The following is a 25,455-nucleotide window of genomic DNA, read 5'->3' as shown; positions in this document are numbered from 1 at the left end:
AAGATCAAGAAATTCAATATAATTAAATCTAATTAATTATTTTAACTGTGATTATATTCCATAATAAACTCTACTGCAATTTATATAACTATCCCTCTGCTGAGAGACTTCCAGTTTTTGGCACCAAAAAACAATGCTGCAATAAATATCCTTATACACAAGCTTTTACATGCTGTTACTTTACCTCTGGAAAGATATATTCACACAGGCAGAACTGTTGAAGGATAGGGTCCACATTTCAAATTATGATTAATACTGCCACGTTCCTTTCCAAAGAGGTTGGTTGCAGCAATTCACGTCCCCAACAGCAAGGCAGATATAAAAGGGTCTATTTCTCTATAACCTCAGCAGCACATAGATGTCACCGTTCTTTTTAATTCTTGCCACATGGACGTGAAAAATTTGACTATGGTAAGGCTGCGTATCTTTTTGTATTTTATTGTCCATTCACGTTTCCTTTTCTGCCTGTTTACATACTTAGCCTAGTTATCCCACTGCTTGTCTTTCTCCTATCAATTTCTAAGAAGACTGTCTTGCATAAGGGCTAGCACTCTTTCATAATATGTGTTGCAAATATTTTCTCCTATTTGTCTTTTAACTTTGTTTATGGTGTCCTGTGCCATACAGAACTTTTTAAAATTTCAGGAAGTCAAAAATATCAATCTTTACCCAAGATTTTTATGTTTCCTGCCTTGCTTATGTTCCTAAATGTTTTAATGTTTAGTCTATTTTTTTTAAACATTCAAATCTTTAATCAAATACAATGTATTTGTTTATATAGCACGAGGAAGGGTTCTAATATTATTTAAAGTATGTTCCTAAACTTTCTAATATTTAGTTTAATTTTATTCTCTTTTTAATATTTAAATACTTAATCCATCAGCAATGGATTTATTTTATGGCATGAGCAAGAGTTCTAACTTTATTTTCGTTCCTCTGTATGAAAATATATTGATTATTTAACATGGCCGATCATAGGCACCCATTTAATATCTGATGAATAAATGAACACATGGAGAAAACTTGGATAGAACAGGTTAGGTTTCACAAAAGACGCTAATTGAGCAGCAACTTGAAGAAGGAATTAGTAGTTGGTTAACAAGTAGCCTTAGGTAAGGTACATTCCAGGTCAGAGGTAACAGCATACGATGAAAGGCACCATCAAGTGGTAGAGAAGCTAGTGTCCGTGTGAGTGGGCAGAAACAGGGCAGAGACTAACACAGGGCCTTTGGTTTCTTGAGAGCTCACCACCTTTGGTCTAGAACAAGGCAGGTTAAGGTTTTAAAGCACTTGCCCTCCTTTCCTGTTTGTTGTCAGATTGGGGCTCAGATCCTTTCTGCCACAGCAATCCATAAAACCAGCAATACCCAGCCTGTGACCCTGAAAACAATTGGTTTTAATTTTACAGACACTGTGTTATTGGGGGATGAGGGCTGGATCTAGAGTCCAACATCTGTATTTTCTTAGATACAACATTTACTTGATTACAAGCAAGTTATTTCACTTCCCCAGGGCCTCAGTTTCCTCCTCTGTTCCCACCACCACTCAGTGCAAACGTCTATTATTAAGATTAAAGGCAACGTCCTCGGAGGCAGAAAGCTCTGTGCATATATTTTTTTTTTAAATTGCCTTTCTCTGTGCCACTTTGGATGATTCATTCCTCTAACTTTTCAAGGTCATTTTGAATTTGGATTTGTTCTTTCAAAGTTCTAGCCAAGCCTCTGCAAGAATCTGCCTCAGCCCCTGGGGTGTTATCTGGAAACTCAGCATGCAGACTCCCATTTCCGCAGCACTGACAAATCCATTAACTAACAGAGCCCTAAGAAAAGACGCCTGCAGAGTTCCACAGGGCTATTAGTCAGCATTTAAACGGCCCTCGAACATTGCTCCATTACAGCAGAAGCAGAAATGTTCTCTCTTCTGGCTCCATCATTCAGGCTTCCTAACTGCCAGATAAAATACACATCACACTTTGCTTTGCTGATGGCTCTCTAGGTAATTTTAATGCTCTGCAATCTGGCCCGTAAGAATAGCCAGAAAGGAGACAACCAATTCCTCTCCTACTCCAGCCTCCCAAAGTCTCACTACCCACCATCCAATGGAGCTAAGTTTTCTTATAAACAGGTGTAATTTAAAAACACAGCTCCACATTTCACTATCAATTCATAAACTTTCATCAAGCACCCATACTGGGATATAAAGGTTATTTAAGCCATTAGGTTCGTGGCCTTAGATGCATCCCTTAGTCCTTCTGAGCTTTAGCTTCTTGGTTTATAAATTGTGTGTAAAATAATTAGGGATAAAATAAAACCTCACTGGGTTCTTGCCCCAATAGATCAAGTAGCGTAGGAGAGGACCTGGCCCGAGCAGATAGCCTCCAGACTGGGGCTCTCAGACTATTTTCAATCATCCATCCCTGTCAGCAAAACATTTTAAAGCATACATTTCCAATCAATGCTTATTTATGTAACCATTTAGTTATGTAGTAATACTGTATATATTATATGCATATATTATGGACTAACGTACTATTTACGTCAATCAGTGGTTCCGACCTCAATTTCAGGGTTCCAAAAACTCCTAAAATTGACTGAAAAATTCTGCAAGTTTTTCTTAATTCAGAGGAGAAGCTCTGTTTTTTCCCAGATTATAAAGGGATCTACAAGCCCAGAACATTCAGTCACAGAGAAAATGTTAGCGGACTCTAAGGACAAAGCTGCTCGCCCTGGATGGGCCAAGTCCAGTGAGTCTGACGGAGGGCACCACGCCTACAAAAGAGATCAAAGGCACAGGCAGGCCTCTGGTTCAGTCGCTGGGGAAAGACGACCCCATCTGTTGGACCCCATAAACTCCCTTCAGGGGATGTATGGTGCATTTTAGGCCATAGTGCAAAACAATTTTCATCTCATTTTATAACTGCCAACTATTTCATAAATAGACAGGGTAGAAATCAACTTCTCTGCTTCATAGATAAGAAAACTGAGGTCCTGAGAAAGGGACGGACTGGCTAAGAAACACTCTGTACTTCCAGCCAGAGCAGAGGGCACATCCAGCTCTCCCGCCTGGGAGCCATGGCTCTTTCGGCAGGCCTCCTCCACCCCTCCTGGTGTCGCCAGCACAGAACACGCCCGAAGACACAGCAGTACTGGTCTCTCCACCTCAGCACTTCTGGAAAGGCAACAGCCTCAGTGCAGACAAGCAAGAAAACAAGGGCTGCAGAGTCACAAAGGTGCCAGGTGCCACCCAAGTGTGCCGTCTGTGACTCAGAACATGCACAGTGACAAAGAGTTTTAAAGAGAAACACATGGCTGATTAGTATCTTCTTTTAGCTCATCTGAATTTTCCACAGCAAACATGTTAATACACTATACTTTCACAATGAGAAAAAGCACCAAACCGAAAATGCCATTAAAAAAAATCAGCCCGTGGTGCTCCAGAGTGACAGCCCCTTGTAATCCTCCACAAAGAAAAAGTATAGGTTTGATCAATTATCTGACACATGGGAGATCTGAGAATATCCTTCTGCAGTCTGTGAACACAAGTGACAAACTGGCCATGCAAAGTCATCCTCTGTCAACCTCCAACTGTTCTGTCCTATGGCATTGATTATCAACGAAAAACACTTCAGAATCAATAGGAACGTGGTTGATTTCCATACACAAACAGGGCATCAGAAAGACCATAAGTAGTTACCTTCTGGCTAAAGACTCAACTGGAGAATCCCTCCAGTGCTGGAAATAGACACTTTAAAATTCATGCCCATATCCAAACTACAAAAGGAATTCAACACACACAACACTGCTCTCTAGAGGTTATCACAGAGCACGGGGGCCTTAAGATGGTGCCTCATGTGAAGAACTGTGATGGATTCGCTTCACATGTGATGCTCCACATGGTCAGGAGAGCATGTGCCAAAGAGGTAGGATTTAAGCAACCCCGGGGAAAACATCATACAGAGAAATAAAACCGAAGGCCCTGGCCTTCCTCCAGATTCTGCTACAGTTTCACTGCAACATCTCTATAAAGGAAAAAACAACCCTAGTTTGATGAGACATAAAGCCATCCAAGAGTGTGGTCAAAATGCAGACTGGAATGAGAGGCAGCAAGGTATAGGCAGGGTGTAGCATCTTGAGTGTAACTGTCAAGGAGGGTCTGTTCAAGGCAGAAAGGTGGTCCTTAAAGAAAACCAGATAGTCATTAACTTGAATCTTTAAACAGTTAAAAGGACTAGTTGAGAAGGACTGAAAACCACAATGGTGTCACACATCTGTGCCTTTAACTGATGATATTTAACTTAGTAAATCTGAAAGAACAAGAGAGAGTGAGTAAAAACAATGTAAATGGCACTGGGGTCCCATTCCATTCAATGAGCATATGTCCCAGGGGTGACAGGCAGGAGGAATGGTGACAACCTGCTCTTTCTTCACTTGCTCACAGGGAGACTAAGGGAGAATGCCTTAAAGATTGTGTGTGTTTTAAGTACCAGGGCTCCTAAAGGAATGCCAATACTTTGTAAAAACACCACATGAGTTATATTTCAAGTGTACTTTACAGGCCATTCAAGGATTTTGACCCCATGGGTTAATTTCCATTCATGCTGACTTTAAAACCTAACCTCAAATAAAGCGTGACTGTAGCGTAAATATGTAGAAATCAGGGCCTGCCCCGTGGCCAAGTAGTTAAAGTTCCACGCCCTCCACTTCGGCAGCACAGGTTCATGAGTCTGGATCCTGGGCATGGACCTACTCCACTCATTAGCCAAGCTGTGCAGGCATTCCACATAAAACAACAACAAAAAAGTGCAGACATCACTGCTTCTCCTTTCACCCTATTACCCACTCACCTCTCCAGCACATGATAGTTTTGACTGAAGAAATGAAATGCCAATTTTCTGTATTCAGGTATTTGTGATCCACTAATCAGAGTTGAAGGCATAACTCTTGAGTCACCTGTCATGTACTGTCATATATTATAGTTATTTACATGAGTCCAATTGCCCTAAAACACAGTAACCACCCATGAACCAAGAGCGTTCTGTCAATCCCTTGTAGCTATATGCTCAACAAGTGGTTAATAAATGAATTACTCATATACAATTTTTTTTAAGATTTTATTTTCCCTTTTTCTCCCCAAAGCCCACCAGTACATAGTTGTGCATTTTTAGTTGTGGGTCCTTCTAGTTGTGGCATGTGGGATGCCACCTCAGCATGGCTTGCTGAGCAGTGCCATGTCCATGCCCAGGATTCGAAGTGGCAAAACTATGGGCCACCAAAGCAGAGCACGCGAACTTAACCACTCGGACACGGGGCCGGCCTCACTCATATATAATTTTTATAATTAAAGGTCTGCCGTTGTTACCTTGACAGAGTAACTTGTGCCAGACTCTTGCTCCTGTCAATAACAATTATAAGTGATGGACAAAATATAAAAATGCAACTGTTTGAAGCCACTGGAGAGCCAAGACAAGCAGACAGAAACAGGAGGGGATATTACCCTTCAAGGAAGGGAACCCCACGGGGGAATATCAAATTTTACTGGCTTTTCTCCTGAGGGCAGACCTCGGTCCACGCTGGGCAAAGAGAATAGAACTCACGCAGAAAGTGGCATTTTACCAAACTGAAGTGTTAGAGGTCAGAGTTTGGGATTGCTTTAGGAGCTGGAAATTGAAGAGGGAAATCCTAGAAAGCAGGAAAACACAGAAAGGGGAGCCCTCAAATCTGTATATATTCTCCCTTCAAATCCTTGCCTGACCCTGAACTGCACATGCATGAAGTCCAAGAGAAAACAACATCGAAAGGGCTGGGCAGATTTCAGCCACTTCCCAATGCTGAGGAAAAAGTACAGAATTCAAGCCCCACAGAGGCAGCAGGGTCTGGTAAACACTTTGGGCTGAAACCTCAGAAGAATCATACCTTAGGAATATGGAGCCTCTTGGAACATATTGCAGGACTAAGGGCTATATCCTAGGACTGTGAGTAAAACTAAAATAAACCCACTCTAAGAAAGCCTTTTACAGGATCAAAGTGGTGGTGATCACCAGCAATTTAACTGTGTACTAGAATTAAACACAGCACATTTCAGAGGAAGATGACAGAGTCTCTACAGCATATAATTCACCACATCTACTATGCAAACAGAAATTACTAGACATGCAAAGCAACAGAAAAATGCAGCTAAAAAGCAAGAGAAAAAAAGACAGCCAAGAGAAAAAGAATTACCGACAACCCAGATGTTGGATTTAGCATACAACAACTTCAAAAATAAATACAACAAATATGTTCAAGAATCTATACGAAAAGATGGATAAAATGGGTGAAGAGATGAAGAATTTCAAGGGAGACAGAAATTCTAAAAAAGGACCAAATGGAAATCTAAAAATTAAAAACTACAGTAGTGAAATAAAAAATTAATTGGATGAGACTGATAACAGACTGGACAGTGAAGAAGAAATAAGCAATCAACTTGAAGATAGGTAGGTAGAAATTATCCAAACTGAAGCACAAAGAGTATATAAATTAAAAATAAAGAAACAGTCTTAATGACCTGTGGAAGAATATCAAGCAGTCTAACATAAATGTAACTGAAGTCCTGAAAAGAAAAAAGAGAATACAATAAAAAATAAACAATTTGAAGAAATATTGGCTGAAATTTTTCCAGCTTTGATTAAATTTTTGCAATTAATTATAATAATTATCACTGAGGATTACTATGTCCCAGTATCATACTAAATATTTTAAATTTGTTTTTCCCACCTTTTACAACAAGGTAAGTATTACTGTCTCATTTTAGAAATCAGAAAACTGAAGCTTGAGGTGGGATGGGGGCAAGGTGAAGCAATGTGCACATATCTACATGGTGGTGGATCCAAGGCGACAAACTGGGTGTGCCTTGATTTCCCCCTACTATTTCAGAAAGCCTCAAGTTGATGAGGATGAAGGTGACCATCACCATGACCATTATTGGGTACCTGCGCTACATGCGTTATTCTTCACAACAGTCCAATGAGGTAGAAACTATTTTTCCATTTTCAGAAATGAAGAACCAATTGCTTGAAGTGTTCTCTGACCAAGTGCTCTCCTGCCACCGAGCAGGGGCTCAATCAGCATGTGAGCCCAAATCTGTCAGACTTCTCCCACAACAAATCAGTAAGAGTGTGCGGGAGGCATGTTTAGCCTATATAAAAGAATATACCATCTAAGTGCTTCATTGTTCATATATGAATTCTGCTAATTACAGAGGACCTAGTAGTAGGAGTAAGTTTGGAGAAATCCTTTGTGGCTACCAAGTATTAAAGTAACAAAACTGCTCCTCTTTTTAACTGACCCATCTAGCACTTTCATGCCATATGTCTACTTGCTTGTTTTACTTGTCTGTCTCTCTTCATGTGGAAGGCGCTCCAGGGCAGTGTGTCCATGTGTCCTGCACTCCACTGAATCCTCGATGTCCCACCCTGGGTCAGCAGTCACTCACCTCTGACAGTTAATAATCTGGCAACTCTGCCTCAGCATTTGGATCATAAAGACCTATGTTTCAAGCCTCGTATCTACTTACTAACTGTGTAATTTTTTTTTTTTGAGGAAGATTAGCCCTGAGCTAACTGCTGCCAATCCTCCTCTTTTTGCTGAGGAAGACTGGCCCTGAGCTAACATCTGTGCCCATCTTCCTCTACTTTCTATGTGGGATGCCTACCACAGCATGGCTTGACAAGCAATGCCATGTCTGCACCCAGGATCAGAACCTGCAAACCCCGGGCCACCAAAGCTGAATGTGTGCACTTAACTGCTGCGCCACCGGGCCAGTCCCTGTGTAAGTAATTTAAAGCACATTTAAATTTAAACTTACTAGCTGTGTAAGTACTGTAAACCAGGTTCCTTCACCCTAACTTGGGGATGATAACGTCTTCCATGCAGGACTGCTGAGATGCGTGGGTGACAACATACATGTATTTAAGGCCCCCGGCACAAAGTAGGCACTCAACAAATGGTACTATAATTTATTATTTCTACCAAAATTGGGCCATTAAGGCAGAGAAACATGGTTTTTATATTCACCTTCAGAGTATTTTTGTGAGGCTTAAAAAAACCCCAAACTACTGGTTGTGGAAGGAGCACTCCCAATTTTATTTAAAATGAATTAATTTCTCATGAAGTATGCTCCCATAAGATGCAAGCATACATCACAGAAAATTAACTCATTTTAAAATTGAGAACATTCATTCCAGACCAGCAAAATGGAAGAAGTGCATACACACACACAACGGCTTCTGATTTCAAGTAACAGAATATCTGAGCCAATGGCTTACTTAAACAGCCTAGAGTTACAAGATTATTCTGGAAAGAAACTTCAATTTCCTAAAGGCAGTTTGTAAAACTCCTCCAGTTTATCCCCACATAATTTGAGGAGTAAAACTCTCCTGGAAATCTATACTCCCTTTTGGAAAAAGCTTCCCTCCTTGACCATTCTGAAGGAACTCATTATTTCAATTTATTTTTACTTCTTAAGGAGTAATAAAGGATCTGCAAGAATGCAAAAGGCCTTGAAGGCCCAAAGTAATTTCTTTAGTAATTTGCTCAAATCTCTACCGCCACTAAAAGATATTTACTGAACAGGTGGCCCTCCAGTTCCAAGGGTTTTGCATGGACAGATTCAACTAATTTCGATTCGCGGTTGGTTGAATGGTGGATGTGACCCCCGCAGATACAGAGGGCCGACTGTATTCACTGAACGCACCATGTTATAGTATAAGGGACTGGAGCATCCGTGGATTTTGGTATCTACTAGGGGTGCTGGAACCAATCCCCTGAGGATACTTAGGGATGACCATAGTATTTCTATCTAAACCTTCTACTTTGGAAGACTTAAAATTATTTCTTTTTTACTAACAAGCTTACTTTAATTCAAAATAAAAATTTTAAAATCAGATTATTATCTACAAACTTGGAAAACAGCAAAAAGGAGAAAGTTTCCTAACAACACACTAGTTGCTCTCTGCATACCTCTCAACACTTTATTTTTCTCTATCATTCTATTAAAATTGTTATCTATTTTATCTATCTATCCCTGTTAGGAAAATTTTTCTCCCCATTGAAAACAACAGGATTAAAAATACCATTATATGACACCATGCTAAGACATCAAACTTAATTACCAACTCTAGTTAGAATACAATTCACACTATGCCTTCAAATTTGAGAAAATGTTAACCAAAAAAACAGCTAAAAAGGACTCATTTAGATACAAAAACATTCACTTTCTATCCATTGCTGAGTTTGTTTAGCACTTTACCTTTAAAATGTTAGATTTCATCATATACTATGAACTATTTCTTAAAATAGATAAATTATAAAAATGAAAATTTAAGGCAAACATCACATTTTAATTTTGCTTTGAAAAACACAAATGTTCTTATAAAACTACTTGCTAGGTAATTCTAACTGAAAAGGAAGGGAGTAAAAGGGAGGCCAATGAGAAAGGCAAGAGCTTTCTTTCCTGAAGTGAAAAAGCTATGGAACTGTTTAAGACCATCCAGCTGTATTTTAGAAATAAGACTTCCATATCATATGCCTGTAATCAAATTACGTATCACTGTCTTTTTTTGGGGGGGGTGTGAAGAAGATTCACTCTGAGCTAATATCTATCGCTAATCTTCCTCGTTTTTTTTGCTTGAGGAAGATTAGCCCTGAGCTAACATCTGTGACAATCTTCCTCCATTTTGTATGTGGGTTGCCACCACAGCATGGCTTGAGGAGTGGTGTAGGTTGGTGCCCAGGATCTGAACCTGGGCTGCTGAAGTAGAGCACGCCAGACTTAACCACTATACCACAGGGCCAGCAGCATACTGTCATTTTTTTTTTTTTATTCACTAAAGTTAAAGGATTTAAAAATCCCAACTTTCAGACTAACAATGTTACAGATTTCTAGGGGGCACCACATATTACTAAGAAGCTAAAGTGTATTCCAAATATATCTTGGCATAAATTGTATGAAAGCTACCACATAATAATAAAATATAATTTTTGATTTGTGCAAAAAGTATATGCATATATTTTTACCACAGAAAAAGACATAATAGCAGAAATAGCCTGGGTCTTCACTCCCAAGGAAAGTGTACATGTGTGCGCTTTGGTAATAATAATGTATCCATTCAAAAAGATTAATGAATTCAATTCAACTAAGTCATTTGACAGAACAACAAATTTGGTACACTGATGCTTACCATGAATCACATGACTCTTCCATTTTATAAAAGTATACTGTGTTATCACTTTTTTAACAGCATTTTTTAACTGAGATGCAGTAAAGCTCTTCTTTCTCAAGAGATACATGCTGATTTACAGTGGGCTTATGACATGTATACACATGGCCACGCTTGCAAGGGCAGAAGTCCTACGAATGCCAGTCCCACTTCTACCGTTCTGACCCTGGGTTTCGCCCAAAGATTGAGAGCAAGATGTCAGCCAGGGCTGCAGTCACCTGAAGGCTTGACTAGCGCCAGCAGACTAACTTCAGTAGTGGTTTTTGGTGGGAGACCTTTCTCCACAGGGCTGCTTGAGTGTCCCCACAAGATGGTGCCTGGCTTCTTCCAAAACAAATGATGGGGAGGGGGAGACCAGGTGGAAGCTCTTTATGAACTGGCCTTGGAAATCACAGGGCATCACTTCTATTACATTCTATTCATTAGAAGAGAGTTATAAGTCTGGCACACATTCAAGGGGAAAAGAATTGGGTCCATCTTTTGAAAGGAAAAGTGTCAAAGATTGCAACATATTTTAAAACCTCTAAGATGTTGAAGAAACCGCTAGCTATTTTAAACATACGTTAGGGGAGAAAGAAAGGGAGGGAGGGAAAGAAGGAAGGGGGGGACACACACCAAAGCAAACTTTCTAAATGACAATATAGCTCACAGATTAATAATGTTAAGACTTTAAAACTTAAAAACAACACAGGAAAACTGAATGGCTTGAAAATTTTCCCTTGATGCAAGAAATTCACAGAATTCAGTTTTTTGTTTTTAAAATGTCCTCATATACAGTAGGGGCAGTAAGAGAAAGAGAGAAATTCCAAAAGCCATTTTCAAACTAAAAGGCTTACATGGAGATAATTTGTTTTTCCAGTAAAATTTCTGTTATTATTATACTGTTTACTAATTAATACTGATAAAGCTTTTGTGCAAAAATAATAAAGATATTTTAAGATTAAGATCCTTCGCCATTCTCAACCCTCTTTCAAATCATTTGGGGTGTGGGTAGGGAGTAGTGGCTGGTAATTTCAAACCAGAAATGTAGAAGTGCTTCTCAAATCTTTCAAGAGCATCAGATGGGTTTCGTGTCACTAAAGCACTGTGAGAAAACAAGAAAATTATGAAAACACACTGGGAAACAGATATCAGAGTTCAGCCTCTTGTGGCTTCTCTGGACAAGGCCAAATGCCCTTGGATGGGAACAGCTTAGATTCCACTAAGCATGTATCATGGAAAGATCTGCAACATCACTGTTTTACTCATCTAGCTATTTTTTAAGAATTAAATGTCATAGTGCTGCCCACACAAGCTGACCAAAAACCTGGGTGTGCTATACTCATTGGTGACTGCAGACACCCTACCAGGCCCAGGAGTCTGCAAGATCTGAGTTTATGCCACATTTCCAAGCCACTGGCACCATAACTACTATTGCTATCCCTATCTGGGAACCACCAAAGTCATCCTATGGATTACACTGCCAGGAGGTTACAGGTGATCGATTCACTCACAAATATTCGAGATTAGTGAATATTTAACAGCCACTCACGGAGAGCTTCTCAGGGACCCATCCAGCTAATATGCGGCAATTCATTCTACACTTGCTGAGCCCCTGCCAACTGTCACAGAGAAGACACATACAGAGCTATAAACAGCAAAACTGGAGTTAGCTAGGCTCTCGTTCCATTATTTGCTAGGTGTGGCATCTTGGACAAGACAGTCTGGCTCTTGAAGCTGCAGCTCCATCATCTATAATATGGGGATAACAGCAGACCTGCCTCACAGGCTTGTTCAGCTTAGCTCAGCATGATATAAACACCCAATGAACGTCATGTCCTCCAAGCTAACCCCCTTAGCACCCTCCTCAAACTTCAGCAGATCCCTCTTGTTATTTCCCTCTTTGTATCCTGTAAGCTTTCCTTTATAGCACTTTCCAGTTTCCAATTATAAATACTTCTCGGTTCGATGACCTGATTAACATCTCTCTCTCCCACTGGACTGCAAAATTCATGAAGGCAGAGATTCTGTCCAATACACCCAATATCCAGAATAGCAGCATGTAATAGGTGCTCAGTAAATATCTGTTGAACAACTAATAAACTAGGTTGAAAAATGCACAAAATACAAAGATGAAAGACACAATACCGGCCCTGATCAAGGAGCTCACAGGCCAGTGACACAGTTCTCAAATCTAGCTGCATTTAGAACCAGCTGGGGAGGAATTTTGTTTTAATCCCAGTACTTGGGCCCTACTCTGGAACAACTCTTGGCCTGCAGGCTGGAGGGATTCCCGTTTTTGTGTTTTAAGAACTCTTCAGGTGATTCTAATGAACAGCCAAGGTTAAGACTCACTGGTATAATGCAAGAGAGACCAGTCAACAATTATAATACAATGGAATGTATGTTCTCCTACAGTAGCAAAAGAACTTCCTGCAATGATGGCAATGTCCCGTGTCTGCACTATCTAATATTGTAGTTGCTAGTAACATGTGGCTACTGAACACTCAAAATGTGAGTCCTATTGAGACTGAGGACCTGAATTTTGAATTTTATTTGCTTTTAATTAATTTAAATTTAAAAGCCCTATGTGACTAGAAGCTAGAAGCTAGTGCAGACCTAAGGAGTACACAGGACAACTCTGAATCCAGGCGGGGAGATTCAGAGCTCAGTTAGCTGTGACCCCCATCCACGAGAAGAGAACAATCTGATGGAGGAAATGGCAACTAAACTCTGCAGACCCCCCCTGAACTCTCCACCTTACATACATGCTGGGGCAACCTCTGCCTCCTGCCATATCCAGGACAGCTGGGACCAACGAAAGAGCAAGATGAAGCACATCCTCACCGAGTAAAAGAGACTCTGTGTGAGCTGCTGAATGATGTAATCACTGTGGCAAAGGGAGGAAATGTGTCTTGAGCAAGGACACTTGGGAAAAAAAGAGTCACATGGCACCTCCAGCAGAATAAACATGGTAACACCTCGCCTCAAGCATAAACCATAACATTAGTGAGAACTGACGCTTATTCCTGAGGCAGAGAATGGCTCATTAAGCTCTTTATAAAATCAGATTGGTCCAACATTATTTGTAGGATGACTGAATTAATATAGAGAAGACACCCACGCAATTGATCTGATTGCCATGTTTTCCCATCTACCATGAGTTAAGCACCTACTACGTGGCAGGCAGTGTGCTAGGGACCTTAAATATTCCCTCATTTTGTCCATACAATACTCTACAAATTAGATACTATTTTCGCATTTTATGGTAAGTTAAATAATTTACTTGACTTTAACAAGTAATGACAAAGCTAGGACTCAAACTGCGATCTGCATGACCTGAGTTTCTTTTTATATAGGCTGTATTCTATTACACAGACATACTACTGTTTATTAACAAATCGCTATTTATTTTCTGTTTTTCCAAATACAGCAAACGCTTCATTGAATCTACTTGTATATAAATTTTAAATATACTTGTATTGGTGCATAATACACATAACTACATATAGAAAAGTGCATAAATCCTAAGTGTAGCATTTGATGAATTATCAAAAAGCACATTTAACCATGTAATCACTCCCCAAATCAAGAAATAGGGCAATACAAGCACCTCAGAAGCCCCTTTTGTACCACCTGCTAGTTATTTACCCCACTCCCCTGCCCGAAGAGCTCACATCTATAAAGGGCTATCATGCTAACTCCTTAAAACGAAGCTCAGACGGAAGTTACAAAGCAGGTATATAATTTAGGCCAAGACTTAAAACATTTGGTCACTACATAACTATACAATGATCATTTATCTACCTTAATTAGAAGTTAGTGTTTTATTGGATATAAAGAAATTAGAGGTATCAAGGAACCGGGGTACAAAATCTGTCAACAATTAAGATGACAGTGTCTTAGGCCTCGGGGCTTTAAAGAAGACAAGAGACTTAGGTTTCCAGTTTAGTGAGACTTCTCATTCCCAGCTCCGGTAAGGAGAGGAAGGTGATAAAGAATCTGAGGGTCGGACTTTTCCTTGTTCAATGTTCCTTTCAGCTCTATAATTTTATGACAATTATGAATATAAATAAAACACAAACTTTATATAAGATATGAATTTATGGCATTTACTGAATTCCCACAAGTACTCCCGCAAGGTGGTAGGCCCTTTATAGGTATTAGCTCATTAAACCCCTTCAACAGCCTTGTCATACCAAGATTCTCGTGGTACAGAGGAGAAAGGAGGTTCAACAAAGTGAAGCAACCAGTTCAAGGTCACACTGCTGCTAAGGGGCAGAGCAAGGATGCAAACCCACATTGGTCCATGTCAAAGCCTGTGCCCTTTCCATTCTCCTTGGCTGCCTTCCCCTCCCAGGTTTCTGTTGCATTATAGACAACCGATTTCTTAGAGACCTGACCTCTGGGTGAGCGAGCCGGTACTGCAATAATGAGAACAAAAGATGTGAGTCAGAGACCTTGAAACTCATTTTGTATTTCCAAGCCTCTCCTTCCCTGGGGCGCTGGAACCTACCATTTCTTGTGGTTATCCATTGTTTATCTTAATTTGGTTTATTTCTTCTTACCCACTGACAACATACTTTTGTCTCCAAGTGATAAAGTCACTAGACCAAAGGTAAAACATGTAGTTACACAGGTTACTGGGCACACCCTCAGCCACAAGACACGACTCTAGGTGGCAGGTCTGTCCAGGTCTCAATTTAACCTTGCCCCTTTCCCTCCTCTAACTTTCACCCCACGCCCGTCACAGGTAACTGATTTTCAAATGTGTACAGGTACACCTCAGAAGGAAAAGGTCCTCATGTGTCTAGGGCCACTGGATTACAGATTGCCCAACTACAAAGAGGTTTCTACATATTTCATATGTCGCTTGTGGCAAAATTACCTGTAAGTCTACTAAGTTTTTAAGTGTCTAATAAAACCCATTGCAACTAATATTTTTCCTACTTTTTACTTTGGAAACAGTAACAGGTTTGGGCTGATAGAAGAGAGAGAGGAAAAAAGAGAAAACCCAAATTTCTTTGACCTACTTATTTTTCCATTTGTAACAAGTCTTCTATAAACCTAGCATCTTACAAATAAAGAGAAAACTACAGACATTACATATAATTCATGCTATCTGCCTTAGTAAGTACTTACCTTGACCGGAATTATATATTGCTTTTACAGACTTCTTCACTTTCTGTAAGGCTGTTCTATCTTGGTCTAGAGCCTAAAAAAGAAAAACGGGGAGAAAAAGATGTTGGAAAACTTGGTAAACTTAAAAAATAAGAAAAACTCACTTGTGACTGCATTTGTTTTGCTGAGTACTGGAGCAACATCAAGCTGACATATTTATTAACAATGAACCATTTCAAAGAATGAAGTGCCCTGGATTTGAGTAGCTATGTTTTGGGGATAAATGCAGAGTCGTTCCACAAAGCTGAGTGTTGGGTGAAATGGATAACCTGCAGTCAGCTGGTGACCATGCTAAGCTATGCCCAAGAAAGGAAATACAGGACCCCTAAGCGATGGTAAGACTTGAGAGTTCACCACCTGGGAAGGGAGAAAGGCAAGCGAAAGACATGAAAGACACATACCCAGGGAACAAAACACATCTGATCACATAACGGCAATTTCAGCCAGAAAGAAAACATTTAAGAGGTGAAAGTAAGAGTGACCTGAAGAGCTCTGAACAACGCTTTTAAATTTGAGGATTCCTTTTAGTGTCAAAAAAAAAAAAAATTCTATGATATAACACCAGTTGTATTTAAAAATTCTGTTTACTAAAAAAGCACAGCATGGAAAATGCTACCAGGATGCTCGTAGTGCTTGTAAATGATTTCTTAGATGATGAATCAATACACCTACATTAATCTACTTGTGCTACAAGGTGGGGGCTTCCAGGGGACTGTCACTGCTGATTCTTAATTCAGGTGCTGGATACGCAATTGTGTTCCGTTGGTGAAAATACATCAAACAGTGCACTTAGGAAGTGTTCTCTTTCCTATATAGGTATTACACTTCAAAAGCAAGTTTAAAAAGGGGGTGATCAATATAGGTATACATATGGCAACACCGACCTAACTTTCTAAAATAACTTCAAGTCTCTCTCTGCTTCCCCAGCAGTCAATGATCCACAGGCTGGGGACACCATGGATGGTGTGTCAAGAAGGCATCTGGAAGGCATGAGCGATAGCAGCAGCAATAATAATAAACTTGGATATATAAAATGTAAAAACACTACATGTGCATTCATATCCATTACATCAGCTAAACCTCAAAACTTCAGATGAGAAAACTGAAGTCCACGGAAGTTAAGTACTTCCCTCCCTGAAGGTCACCCAGGAGACCGAAAGGGGTAAACGCAACGGCAGCAGGCCTCTATAATTCCCCTTCTCCTGCAAAATGGTCTTTCCTGCCACCCAAAACATGTGGTTCAACTGGGTGCTGCCGTTTTCCTTCGGCTCCTGTAGTCTGGACACCAATGGCTGGCCAGGTGGGCATGACCCAGGCTGGGATCAGGGTCCTTGCTAGGATTTCTGGGCTTGGACAGGGATCATAATGTGCAGTCTCTTTCTGATGATGTGAGCCTGGGGATGGCCAGTGGTTCTGTTTCTAGCTGTGTGGAAGAATCTGGCCAGACAGAACGATGTTAACAGAGACAAAGCACCAGAGACAAGAGGTGAAGAGGGTCTTGGTGGCATCTGAGTCCTTGCTTCCAGCTTTCCCCAAGGCATATGTCACTGCTAATGTTCCTACAGACTGAGTACATGAGATAATAAATTTCTTCTGTCCCAAGCTAGTTGAAATTGGGATTCTATCACTTGCATCCACAAGTCCTAAATAACACAAGGACTCAAGTTACTGAGCACTTACTAGACCAGGCATAAGCTTTGTACAGAAGACATACCAAGGAGATAAGCTACGTATGATTTCTACATCTTATCTCTCGGCATTGTATCTTTACAGTGCTGTGAAGTAGCATCTATATTTTTCAGATAAGGAAATGTGCTAGGCCTTCAATAAATCCTTGTAAGAAGTGGGGGAGGGAGGAAAAGATTAACTAAGGTGCCCAAAGTCACAGAGCTGTAAAGTGCTAAGTCACAATTAACACTAATGTCTACCAAATCCCAAATCTAACAGGACGCTGGGATAAAATCCAGAGTTTTCAGACTGTAAGTCAAATGCTATTTCCACCATGCCCATCACTTACATTCCATCTCCACAAATTTGTCACAGTCATGTCCTACAGCACTCTTATTTAATTAATTTTGCTCTTTAAATCCATTCACATCTTTTTTAACTTAAATACATTGTAAAGAGCTATCATAAATGGAAAACCAGGATCACTTACCATTAATAGAAGATACCCAAAAAATTACTACGTATCTCTAACTATATAAAATGCTCATCTGTTTAGTACCTCAAATCAACTCATCTAACACCAGTGATACTGTACACCATGCTTAAGGAAACTATTTTAAGAGACAGTTTCAGGGAAGAGACGGAGTTTGAGCTATTTCAAAGATTTGAGATTTATACTTTAAAATAAAGAGGGAAAGTAAGTACCATTAAAAAAATGCTTAAGTATGAACCTCAAAGGATGCTGAGGTTTACGCAGATTATCTCAATTCTCACAAAAGCCTTATGAAATAAGTCCTATTATTAAATTCATTTTATAGATGAAGAAATACAAGCTCAGAAAGTATAACTTTCCCAGGGTGGCGGAACAGCAATTTGAACCCAGATATTGAGAGCAGAATTTGATCTCCCAACCACCAGCGAGTTCTGCATTCCACTGACATCAGTGATGAACTGAAACCAAAAACAGCCTCATCTTAAGAGGGGGACTATCCATCAGTTTTCAGAGACAAATCTGTGCTAAGAAATTACAAGGCATTAGGTTGCTGGGAGTATGTGAGGGAAAGAAAGCAATGCAAATAAGTGCAAGTAAGTACCCATTTAAGAGACCGAATCCCACGGGTTTATCCTTTTTTGCAGGAAGGTCATTTAAAAATGAATCCTAACGATATCCACTACTATTTATCATTTTTTCAATTTTTGTTTGTTTTTTTGGTGAGGAAGATTGGCCCTGAGCTAACATCTATTGTCAATCCTCCTCTTTTTGCTTGAGGAAGATTGTCCCTGAGCTAACAACTGTGTCAATCTTCCTCTACTTTATATGTGAGATGCCGCCACAGCATGGCTTGATGGGTAGTGTGTAGCTCCACGCCTAGGATCCAAACCCGTGAACCCCAGGCCACCAAAACAGAGTGTATCAACTTAACTACCATGCAACCAGGCTGGGTCCCCCATTTATTTTTTATATATGTATTACTTCCATCTCTCTTTTATTTTTTTAATGAAAACCCCTGGGCTTTAGGGAAGTAAAACAGCTTGCCAAATGTCACGCACTGACTAAGAGAAGAACTAGCCTATGCTTTTTCAACCATACCCCTTATACCCACCATAGAAGGTACCCCAGTGCTTTCCCTGGATCTTAGCCTTTCTTAATTATTTTCAAGAAAGGAAAAAAGGATCTGCTTCCAGAAGAAGACAATCTATCTGTTCAGCTTGAGGGAGTGATGACCACATAAGGATGGGTCTAGGCAAAGATAAATTAACGAGCAGGCTTTAATGTCCATGCACATTTAGAGCTAATGATTCCACGTGAGCAAAGGGATGTGGAAGATTTCAGCCGTTAACATTTTATGAGACCCGCTACCTGCTTTATTTTTTTCTCCGGAAAAGTCTCATAATTTATGTTGAACTCTTACCAACTCATCTATAAACTAATAGGGTGTAAAGTTCATGTGCTCACTTCTAAACGTTATTAATAACACCCGCGTTTGACAGCAACAGTCATAGTTAAGTCTGGATGACACTTCTCTTTTTATACTCTAGTATTTGGCCACTAGCAAAAAGAAGCCAAGTAAAATGCAGTCTTAAGGGCTCCATGTTTAACAGAGCTAGGGAACACTGTCATTCAATCAAACAAGGCTGCCTCCAGAAATAACATGTCTGAATGTGCTACAGAGTGCCATTCCCTCAACTGCCAGACAGGCACCACCTGCAGTGACATCCTCTGAGATGTCGTATGCCTAAAATTAAATAAAGGCGGAGAGAAAAGTGGCAGATAATACAGGCTATAAAATTATTACATCTCTGAATTTGTTAAAATATGTACCTCCATTTCTAAGTTTCCACCTGAAGTTAAACAACTCGAAAGGATATGTGTGTGAGAGACGGGGAGATGGGGAGATGGAGGGAGGGAGGGAAGGAGGATAAATGAACAAATAAACAATCCAGGAGAATATGCTTATCTCTAGTAATAGAGTAACCACCTTCCCTATCTAAAATTGTGCAATACAGCAAGTTCACATTCTCTACACTACTAAAGAGCAGGGGTGTTAACCTAGAAAAGCACTTTCAACCTTGATGTGGAGAGTTTTTTCTTTTATTTCATGTATAGTTCTAACAGGTTTGGTCATCTGAATATAAAGAGAAGAAAGCGGCTTTTTGCAAGTTAGAGAGAGACTGCCAGAGAAACCAAACCGACAGAAGCAATACATAAGAGCTGGCAAACAGGATTCAGAAAAATTATACAAACCAGACATAAGAATGAAAAATTCCCTACGAGTCTGAGGCTACTCAGGGTAGGACACGGAACCTTTCGTACTCCCCCAGGCTCAGTGGCATCCCTTGGTCACAACACAGTGTACCAACAGACGCACACGAGTCCAGCCAGACTTGTTCCTGGCTCAGGGCATCTGCACCAGCTGATTCCTCTGCCTGGAACTCTCACCCAAACTCTTCGGATGACTGGCTCTTTCTCCTTACACAGGCCTCTGATGAAAAGGCTCTTCCTGCAGAGGCCGTGTACAGCCAGCCTAAAGCAGCGCACACCCCAGCCCACCTGCTGACTTGCTAACACCCTTTGTGCTAGTTTTCCCGCAGCACCACCACACCCAGAAACGATCCTGGGCATGACGTGTTTACTTTTATGGTGCTCACCTCCCTCCCTAGAAGAATGAAAGCTCTATGCAGACAGGGCCCCACGTAACCTGTTCACGGCTGAATTCCATGACCAGGGCCTAGCAGATGGTAGAGGCTCAAAAACGCTTACAAAATGAAGTAACAAATAACTGAATGAATGAATTCCTCAGTATTCTCAGCTCCACAAAACAGGAGGTGTGTGACATAAGACTTACCTTGAAAATGGTTGAATAAAATAGTTTTGGATTGAGAAAATGTGGGCTTCTGTAATTTTTCCCCTAAAGATTTTGAATAGCCAAAGTTTAAATGTATGTATATGTTATATGTATAAACAGTCACACCTTTAAAGAAACGACCATACAGTACCAAGAGTAACGGTTAACAGTATAGACAAAATTTACACATATATAAGTTGGTTTTGCACTTTAAAATGGTCATTCTGGTAACTTCCTTAAACCTTTTATTGAAATATAATACACGTTACGTTAAATGTTGTTATTCATTAAGATTTTCTATTTTAGAGTTACTTTCTAAGCCTATGGCTCCTTCTTTTCAATATACTCAAGTGGGGGACACTATTCTTATTTTGGGTAGATGTGATTTTTGAAAATAAGGACAAGTCTTTGGAGCAAAATCGTATGCACATACTTATAGAGAAAGGAAACGATGGATGAAAATAACATAATAGCATAAAATTCCTTAGAGATATGCTGAGGTCAACAGACATCACACCTGGCTTCCAGGGATACTGAGCATAAATTAATTAATTAATTAACTTATTTACTTCTTGTGAGGAAGATCGGCCCTGAGCTAACACCTGTTGCCAATCTTCCTTCTTTTTTCTTTTTTCCTCCCCAAAGCCCCAGTACATAGTTGTATATCCTAGTTGTAAGTCCTTCTAATTCTTCTATGTGAGATGCCGCCACAGCATGGCTTGATGAGTGATGTGTAGATTGCACCCAGGATCCAAAGCAGCGAACCCCGGGCCACTGAAGTGGAGCAGGTGAACTTAACCACTATGCCACCTAGCTGGCCCCTAAATACATTAATGTACCTGGAAGTGGCTAGCATAAAGCCTTGCACAGAGCACGTGCTCAGAAACTGCTGGCTGTCATTACCCTCACCTCTGAAGGTGCTTCCAAGAGAGAAATTCCTGAAAGATCTGGAGCAGTGACAGCAAAACATTTCTGAAACAAGTACTCGTACTACCGAAGGGATTTCTTCAATGGAAAGAATTTTTACTCGCTTGGGGGGAAAAAGCTGTGATTCCACTTTATTACTTTATACAGTCATACATTGCTTAACAACGGGGCTATGTTCTGGGGAATGTGTCGTTAGGCAATTTTGTTGTGAAAACGTCAGAGAGTGTACTAACACACATCTAGATGGTATAGCCTACTACGCACCTAGGCTGTATGGTACTAATCTTATGAGACCTCATCCTATATGCAGTCTGTCATTGACCGAAACGTCCTTAGGTGGCACACGACTATAGTTGCATTCAGAGAGGTAATTTCAAAAATTCATCTTAATAGATGCATCTGTGCCATAATCATCACAAAGCAAATGTTCTTATGGGTAATTCCTTTAATAGGGAAAGCAAGGGAAGACTACTCTGGCCTAATTTTGGTTCAGATCCTGACTGCTCCAGCCTTCGGCTTGCTGAGCGATCGTGCTACCTCACAGGGAGCAGGGAGGATTGGGGAGCAAGGTGTTCAGGCTACAGGAGAGGCTGGCTGCCTAATTAACATTCACATAAAGTCTCTGAGGATGAAACAGGGATGTAGGTTCTCATGCAGCCTCATAGCCAAATCAATAAATTATTTACCCATTGTAAGGCCCCATATACTAGAATGTGTAAGTGTATAATTATCATGTGAATCAGGCATGAGCCTAGAAAGTAATCTGATGTGATACTGAAGAGCACTGTGAATGAAGGTGCCGGAAGAGAGAATGACAAAGAACAATGTCTACTACCTCAAAAAAGAGGAGGGGTCACAAAGCATGCAAGGGAGTATCTGCTGGGGGGAATCATCAAACTCAGGTTTTTCTACCATTTGCTCATTTTTTCACCTAGTAACTGTGCCTGGCACATAATGAACACTACTCTGTGTCAGGTACTGGCCTAAGTGTGCAAACCCAACACTGTAGGCACCTCTACTTCCCCAGCTGCATGCCCTCTCCCTTCTACTTGCCACAGCAAAACAACACCAACATCCTTTGCTAGAACAAACGGGAAGCCTGCTACTGCTTTTGACAAGACTGACGAGGGAACTTACTCATAAAATATTCATCCTTGCTACCGTGGGGCTTTATCCCCACTGCCCATATCATTCCACTCTTTACCTTGTATTTTAGGAGTTTAGGTACCTGTGTCTCTTCTCTACTCAATCAACTAAAAGCTCTCTAACGATAATACCAGGATAAAGCTTATGCTTGTTTCTTTCTTCACATAGAAGATGCTCGGTAAGAATTTGCCAAATTGAATGACAAGAAAACGCGCGCACACACAGACAAGGAAGGATGAATGAATTCACTGTTCTTAGAATAAAATCCAGGTCCTCACTACTGCCTGCAAGCCCTATGTGATCCAGCCCTGCCACCCTCTGACTTCTCTCGCTCCCACACTCTCCGCTATTCATGTCTATGCCACAGCCGCAGTCTTTTTGAACCCACCAGGCTTGTTCCCACCACAGAGCTTCTGCAATTGCTGACCTCTCTGCTGAAACCCTTTTTTCAAAACTCTTTCCCAGATCTCAAGGGGCCTGGCTGGTCTGCTCCTTCTCTTTCTTTTTTTCTTTTCTTTTTTTTTTTCAGTGTTCAGCTCAAATGCTGGAAGCATAGGTCTGTCAATTTGAGGAGGAGAAGTATGGGGTGCTGAGAACCATCCTGTGTGACAGCTATACACCACCAACAGTTACAGTAAGGCTAACCAGGAAGCAGCGGCACAGAATACCTGCAAACAGAGGAAGACAGACACAGCAGCAGAAGCTTTATGAAAGGAAGAGGTCAAGATGTTATCGCTCGTTAGTTTCAAGATTAATATGAGTTGAGTGAGGCTGCTACACAAGGGGAAACGATCAACCTAAAATAAAATTTGATTTGCATAACTTAGCAAAAAAATGGAAAGTTGACAAGTCATCCACAAATAGAGGTTTTAAGCTGTTTATCTGTGCTATTTTAGACTAGAAAAAGTGTCCTTAAGATTCAGATTCTCCTGTGCTCATAGATTTCAATCAGAAACATTTAATGTCCTCTACTGTGCCTAGATAGCTGAATGGTTGCATAGGGTAGAATTTGACCCACAGACAGCAAAGATCTGTAGCTGCTAAACTACAAGGGTTTGGGCCCCACTTCTTCAGTTTAGATCTGTAGCAAAGAGTCAGTGTACTACCTTCAGCACTACTTCCTGAACAATTCTAAGGATCTGTTCTATGCAGGAAAATACCACCCACTTAACAAAGAAAAGATACTGCACAAAACTGTAACTCACAAAAGTCCACTTTCCTGTGTACGCACACATTACCTGTTGGGTGTGCACACATCTTTAGACCAAGGACCACACTAGGCCCAGAGTATGGGCTCAATTAAGGATCAGTCAAATGAATCTGCCTGTATTAAAAGCATCCAGAATTAAAGGTGTACAGAACAAGGACTGAATACAAAATGCTGCTGTTTATTTCTCATGTGCTATTTATTTTAAAAATCTAAGTGTTTACACCAACCACTTTAAGGAAGCACCATCTTAACTAACGTAAATACAGCAGCACACAGTTTTTGCCTGGGTGACGTGTGTAGAAATATTCATTTTCTAATCTCCCCAGGGCTCATCCTGTCTTTCAAAAGTCAGTACATCTATGAGGTATCAATGATGAAATAATTTTATTTTCCCTGTGAAGACTTAGGACCTGGATGAAACAGAGTCACCTCAATTAACCACTCTGAGGTTGCAAAAGCAGCCATACAGAAGTCCGATACGTAACGGAGGCAGAGGCAGCTGTGTGGGGTCAAGGACCTGTCCCCCTGCCCTCACTGTCCCCGCTTCTACAGATGGCAAAAACAGGCTCAGAGAGGGAAGCAACTGCCCTCTGAGTGAGGGGAAGGCCTAGGGTCACTTTTGTATTCAATATTCTTTCCGCTAAACCACTCTGCCTCTGACACTGATGCCAGGAGCCAGCAATGTGAATAAAGAAAGCGGAACAGATCACTTTCAAAACCCTCAAAGTCAAACCTGCCGTCATAAAGAAGCACAGCCATTCTACATATTCTGCATCTTCTGTGATGAGACCTAACCCATCTCTGAGGGCTGCGCCAAGTCTTGCTCTGCTTTGTTAAGCTCGTTCTCTGCAGCTAACAGCTGGAGCCCTTGCTGGCCCCACACCATCCGGCACTCGTTACCAGACGTGGGTGCCCACAGTTCCACGTGATCTGATATCAACATTCCAGCACTCAACTACCACTTGTTACCAGGGCCAGCCTTTGCCTCTGGTGTTTATCCCTGGACTTGGAAGAAGCAGGGCCTAGTCGTGGTGCCAGGTGCCATCTCGAGATGCAGCAGGATGCTGTGGCTAACAGTGCAGGCTTTGAGGTCAGGGAGACCTTGCATCACGGCTCTGAGAGACTATGGTCAAGATAGTCATCTTCTCCGTACTCATGCTTTCCTCACACAACACCTGGTACAGACAGGTGTTTCCTTCTTCCCTTCCTTTCTGTCTTTAACTGTCCTCAGATTCTTATATTAGCTCATTCTCGCCTCTCTTCTCCCCAATACTGATGATGATAAAACATGTTGAAATGTGATGAACATGTTTGATACATCTTATCTTATTTAATCCTCACAATAATGTGTGCAGAGGTTTCTTATCACCCATATTTTACAAATAAGGAGACTGAAGCTCAGAATGGCCCTAGATCCAGAAGCTAGTCAGAGACAGTGCCAAGATTCAAAACCGGGTCTTCCTGACCCTAAAAGCTATATTCATAAGCATCATGCTCTCCGACCTTCCAACTAGACAGAGTGGGGTCCAGAGGACCAAAGAACCTTTAAAATACAAAATCAGCCAAGGATTCAGTAATCAGGCCACTAGATAAACAACTTCAAAAACCTCTTCCTTCCCATTCCCGTAGTTCTCTATGAAGGAGCCCAAGAGGAAGTGACATGGGCACTTTGCTTGAGAACCCAAAGTAGCTCTTTAAGAAGGTTGAGGGGTGGGGCAGGGAGGAGAGCAAAGTGGGAAGAA

General features: G+C 40.8%; 1 protein-coding gene across 1 annotated transcript in view; it reads right to left on the bottom strand.

Annotated features, from left to right (window-relative positions):
• The window catches only part of ASAP1 (ArfGAP with SH3 domain, ankyrin repeat and PH domain 1), a 307,119-nt gene that overhangs the window by 134,814 nt on the left and 146,850 nt on the right, over positions 1-25,455 (bottom strand). The window contains exon 3 of the mRNA XM_046641983.1: positions 15,377-15,449. Within this exon, the coding sequence (XP_046497939.1) occupies positions 15,377-15,449 (73 nt within the window). The remainder of the gene's footprint in view (positions 1-15,376; positions 15,450-25,455) is intronic.

Source organism: Equus quagga, chromosome 16 (assembly GCF_021613505.1).
Source record: "Equus quagga isolate Etosha38 chromosome 16, UCLA_HA_Equagga_1.0, whole genome shotgun sequence".
Classification (NCBI taxonomy): domain Eukaryota; kingdom Metazoa; phylum Chordata; class Mammalia; order Perissodactyla; family Equidae; genus Equus; species Equus quagga.
Note: the sequence above shows the minus strand (reverse complement) of the source record. Positions and strands in the feature narration are given on the sequence as shown.